The 6000-nt window shown below is 41.0% G+C and overlaps 1 protein-coding gene across 2 annotated transcripts in view; it reads right to left on the bottom strand.

The window, feature by feature from the left end:
• Positions 1 to 772: 772 nt before the first annotated feature.
• Positions 773 to 6000, bottom strand: part of LOC129698087 (mitochondrial intermediate peptidase-like) — a 77995-nt gene continuing 72767 nt past the window's right edge. For both annotated transcript variants that reach the window (XM_055636952.1, XM_055636953.1), the window contains one exon: positions 773 to 1053. In XM_055636952.1, coding sequence (XP_055492927.1) covers positions 956 to 1053 — 98 coding nt within the window. In that variant the 3' untranslated portion in view covers positions 773 to 955. The remainder of the gene's footprint in view (positions 1054 to 6000) is intronic.

Raw genomic sequence — 6000 nt, 5'->3', positions numbered from 1 at the left:
GATTGGATTCACGTATATTATCTCACGTATACACAGCTCTCCCACAGCCTACTGTCTCCGCCTCTTCCTTTCTTCTTCCCGCCCTCCCCTACCCACTCCCACATCAGTCTGAAGAAGGGTCTCGACTCGAAACGTCACCTATTCCTTCGCTCCATGGATGCTGCCTCACCCGCTGAGTTTCTCCAGTATTTTTGTCTACCTTCAGTTTTTCCAGCATCTGCAATTCTTTTTTAAACACGTATATTATTTGATTTGTTTGGATAGCATGCAAAACAAAGCTTTTCAAAGTACATTGGTACATGGAAAATTGTGCTATAACTTGCCACATCTTACCGGAGATGGTATGGCAATACTCTACTGACTGTGTGTAAGAAAATAATTTCACTGTGCATTTGCATGTCACACGGGTGGCAATAAAGCACCACGGAACCATTGAACATGATAATAATATAACCTAAACCATTTGCTGGACATCAATAGAGCAGAAGTGCTAGACAGTAAGGGCATCAGGATAATATACTCGGCCATGTACAGCCACTGTTTAGTGTTGTAAAACATTTTTTCATTAAATTTTGGGGGCATAATTGTTCCTGGTAGCAAGCATGACTAACATTAATATGCTGACTTGTTAATCAAACACATTATTGGCTATTGATAGCCCTGGTAATAACACACAATTGTGCCCAGGAAATAAGTTCATCCTGCTCCAGAAAATTAAACACAGCTAATTAAAAGCATCAACTTTTTACTTTTGATAAACGTTTACACACGGTTCAAAAACTCATATATTTTAATAAAAACTAAAATTAAATTGGGTTCCAATCAATACAAAATATGTCAATGACATTGAAATTATTTTTATAAATCGCATTATATACAAATACGCATTTATGAATTCTGCAATTATTGCAGGGATATACATGTAAGTTAAATATCCTGCAGGTATCTTTTCCAATTACTCAGAATCAAAATAGAAGGTTTCAAAGTTTAAATCCAGGTCTGACACCAAGGCATCAACAAAGTCGTCCATTGAAGGTTTCTTCTGAAGCATATCTGCAAATAAAAGATTGTAATTACAAATTTACTCAAGCATTGCTCACTAAGCCTATTAAAATAATCTCATATAAATCATTTCCTTTGAAGTTCAGATCTAGCTACTCTGTTCTACTTCCCAAGTGCAATTTCATCCCTGGTTAATCACTTTTTTTTTGTTTGTATTAAGCTTTTATGTTCATAAGTTATCAGAGCAGAATTAGGCCATTCGGCCCATTAAGTCTACTCCGCCATTCAATCATGGCCGATCTCTCTTTCCCTCTCAAACCCATTCTCCTGCCCTGCCTTCTCCCCTGACATCCGTACTAATCAAGAACCTGCCACTCTCCGTCTTAAAAATATCCATCGACTTGGCCTCCACAGCAGTCTGTGGCAATGAATTCCACAGATTCACCACCCTCCTCGTCTCTTTTCTAAAGATACATCCTTTTATTCTGAGGCTATGGACTCTGGTCCTAGACTATCCCACTAGAGGAAACATCCTCTCCACATTTATTCTATCCAGGTCTTGCACTATTTGTTAAGTTTCAATGTGGTCCTCTCTCATCCTTCTGAACTCCAGTGCATTCAGGCCCAGTGCCGTCAAATGCTCATTCGATTTACTCGATTCTTTTGACATTATTGGCATCTGAGTAAATGGAATAACGCGTGACCACCAGGGTGATTTCTTTAAATCCAAAATTAGAATAATGGAGCCTGTTTTAATGCATGGGAAGATAACATTTTACTGAGGATCAAAGACGGTTCTGCTTTAAAACCTATTCCTCTCCATACTGGTTCTTTCCACTGTAAAATGGAATATAAATGTTTTAAGAATGCTGTGTTCTTTAAATGAAGAACATTTCCTCACATTTACCTTCAGCACAACAAATCTTTAAACCTTGTGTGTAGGAAGGAACTGCAGATGCTGGTTTAAACAAAAGATAGACACAAAATGCTGGAGTGACACTGCAGGCAGGGCCAGATTTAGATGAAGAGAGGCCCTAAGCTGTTCCACTTGTGAGGCCCCTCCCAATTCCCCCACCCCCATGACTAGAGGAAAATGGTCCACCAGATTGACACCGATTTGCAGCCGATAAGGTGCTGGAAAGCTGCGCTTCTTACACGCATGCACACTTCAGTGTGTTTATATACCATAGACCATATATATATACACAATAAATAAACAGATAAAATGCAACAGGTTGTTAGTGTTCAGCCCTCCACCACCTCCAGTTTAAATTCCATTTAGAATATTTATGGAGGACCAGGAAACCAGAAGCAAGAGTTACTCCAGGGAGTTACTCCAGATCCAGGGTCAGGGAGTGATTCTGCGTTGGTTTTCAGCGGTCGCGGTGAGGCAGCGACCGGACAGCAATGGTGGCCAGATCTCCCACAATTCAAAGCGAGGGAGAAAGTGCCCAGTGCCGACCAGTTACCGTGGCAGTACACATGCGCAGGGCAGCCGATGATGTGCTGGCCGTGGCTTTGCGCATGTGCAGGGGGGAGGATGTTCTGGCCGTAGCAGTGCGCATGTGCAAGGCGGCCTGCCGTGCTGGTGGATGAAACATTACCCATCCCTTCTCTCCAGAGATGCTGCCCTCCAGCATTTTGTGTCTATCCTTTAAACCTTGTTCTCTGTAACCCTTTTTCACAAGTTTAGTTTAGTTTAGAGAAACAGGCCCCTTCGGACCCTTCGGACCACTGAGTCGGCGCTGACCAACTATCCCCGCACACTAACGCTATCCTACACACGGGGGACAATTTACAATTTTACTGATGCCAATTAACCTACAAACCTGTAAGTTTTTGGAGTGTGGGAGGAAACAAATTCCTGGAGAAAACCCACGCAGGTCACGGGAAAAACGTACAAACTCTGTACAGAAAGCACCCGACTAAACCCGGGTCTCTAGCGCTGTAAACCCGGGTCTCTGGCGCTGTAAGGCCAGAGACTCTACTGCTGCGCCACTGTGCTGCCCAAGTTTGGGGAAGTAAGTGCAAACATGTCCTGTCCAAGCTCGTATCTAGTTTTTTACACCAGTTCATTCATATATAGATAAATCTATCACTATTCACTCTAAAAGCTTTCAGAGAATTTCCATTCTATGATATGAAACCTTCAGCTTTCCAAAGTATTAATAGTGTTGTTGATTAACATGCTCTGATTTTTCTAAGTACTGTCACAATTTCAATGTTTTCAAGAAAGATTTAGCTCTTAGAACTAAGGGAATCTAGGGATATGGGGGAAAAAGCCAGCACGGGATACTGATTTTGGAATAATTAGCCATGATGATATTGAATGGCGGTGCTGGCACAAAGGGTGAATGGCATACTCCTGCACCTATTTTCTCTGTTTCTACAAATATTAATTCTATTTTGCACCATTATCATAAGAAACGATACAAAGATTTCAAATGTAAATGCAGGATGGTTTTAAAAAAGATGCAATGCTTTACATTTCTAAAGTTTCAACCAAAATATCTGGTGTTGCAACGTTTAAAAGAAACTGCAAATGGGAGGGAGGGAGGAATGGCATCCATTATTGCCGATTGTCCACTATAAGCGAGTATGGGGATAAATATGTACAGTATTGGAAAAACAGAAAATAAACATGCACTAAACAAAACACAATCTACCACATTGGATACTCTCAGACTATCGTTAATCAGACTTTACAGGACTTTATCTTGCACTAAACATTATACACTTCTGTACACTGTGGACTGCTTGATTGTAATCATGTATAGTCTTTCCACTGACTTGATAGCACACAGCAAAATAACTTTTCTCTGTACCCGAGTACACGTGACAATAAACATAACTAAACTAAATAAACAGGAAAGGACACAAATACATTATACTTTGAATACATTAAAAAAAAATGAACACACTGGAAGCCATGGTCAATCACTGCAATAATAATCTGAGGCAAAAAATTGAGTAAAGACTGAACATGGTGAGCGCAAAACATTCGTTCCTTTGTTCCCAATAGAAACAAACGTCTCGGTTACACTAGATTTGGTCCGCTATCGCTGAAACCCGTTATAAAGAGGTCCGTAATAACAACTGTGGACTGTATTTTTTAAATGAATTATAAAAAACATCTGATGCTGCAGCGTTTGTATTCCTCTTGGTCCTGCTAAGGAATTTACTTCACACTTCTGCAGCATTAGTAGTTTTCAAAAGCTTTGGCAGTACCATGCTGGGGAACAGGTTAAAATGTCACTGGGATCCCATGAATGTCATGACCCTGATTTACATTTACTAATGAGGCTACTTCCCCCAATACCGTTCCACCTTCCCCAGACCACAAGGAGTTTGCACACTGCCATGTAGATCGGTGGGAACACAGTCGCACCTGCTCCCATTTAACGTTGATGCACAATGTTGCCAGAGTTAGCAATCATGGGTCTCATTTAAAGAAACACTTGCATTCTTTAGTCTTTAGAGATACAAAGTGGAAACAGGCTCTTCGGCCCACCGAGTCCACACCAATCAGCGATCACCCCGTACACTAACACTATCGTACACACCAGGGACAATTAAAAATTTTTTTTTTTACTGAAGCCAATTAACCTACAAACCTGCACGTCTTTGGACGAAACGGGAGCACCTGGAGAAAACCCACATGGTCACAGGGAGAATGGAGAGATTCTGTACAGGCAGCACCCGTAGCCAGTATCAAATCTGGGTCTCTGGCACAGTAAGGCTGCAACTTTACAACTGCGCCACTTCACCACTCCAATCACAAAAAGCTTCTATATATGGAAGACACCATCTTAAGTATGCTGTGTGGACAATGTGCAGACCCACACAGAGACTAAATCATGAGTTTAATGTGCAGTTTTGAAGTCAAGAGCTGTCAGAATGATTCTTGAGGCTGTTATTGGGAACAACGCAAGTAATTAAAACATTCCCTTAAAAGAAGAAAAATGTGGAGAAGTAAAACTTTATATTGCTCTGGAAAAGTACAACTAAAAGGGACAAAACACCAAAGCTGCGAACAGCAAGGATAGGACCAACATTGCTGTTCATAAACCCTAGATTATAAATCAGGAAAAATAATCCTAAACCCAAACAGACAACCCGACAATTGGTTCAGTAGCTCGAATGCCCAGGAAAAAAGATTGCAAAAAGAGGTGAACACTGCCCAGTCCATCACAGGTACTGACCATCCCACCATCGAAGGGACTGCAAAAGGCATATTATATATTTTTTTTAAACTCTCCTTGGACTCTCAGTCAGATCTGAAACGTCACCTATTCCTTTTCTCCAGTGATGACTGTGTTTACATATCTGCTGCAAGTAAAAATTTAATTGTTCCATTTCGGGACAAACATCAATAAAACATTCTTCACCATTTGTCAAGCAGACCTCCAAAGACACTGATTTGAGAGCTGGGATCAATTAGTTATTTCACAGTCTGACAGATGCCTGATCAAAAGCACATACTATCCTCTGGCACTCCTTTGCCATATTTTATGGAAGGTTTCCCATTCCTATCTGAGATACAAATTGAAGATGATGCTGATCAAAACCCTTGAAGAAGATGAACGTATCTCCAGTCTCTTGGTGAGGATGTAAGCCTTTGATTTCATGAATTAAACATGTAGTTACAGGCAGGCCAGATTTCATTACCATTGTTAATTTTACTCGCATTACTTGAGGTTGATTAAATGTCAACACAGGAATCACACGTGCTAGTTTACAACAAAAATGTCACAAAGTGCTGGAGTAACTTGGGGTTGAGGCAGCACCTCTGGAGGACATGAAAAGGCAACCTTTTTGGGTCTGAAGAAGGGTTCCAAAATGTCGCTTGTTCATGTTCTCCAAAGATGCTGCCTGACCCGCTCAATTACTCCAGCATTTAGTGTCCATCTTCGGTTTAAACAAGCATCTGCAGTTCCTTCCTAGCAACGAGAGAGACATGGAGGTAGGCTTTGTAGGGTTGTCACAGCTGGCGTCCTG

The sequence above is a fragment of the Leucoraja erinacea genome, chromosome 6 (assembly GCF_028641065.1).
Source record: "Leucoraja erinacea ecotype New England chromosome 6, Leri_hhj_1, whole genome shotgun sequence".
Taxonomy (NCBI): Eukaryota; Metazoa; Chordata; class Chondrichthyes; order Rajiformes; family Rajidae; genus Leucoraja; species Leucoraja erinaceus.
This window is presented reverse-complemented; position numbering and strand designations above follow the sequence as displayed.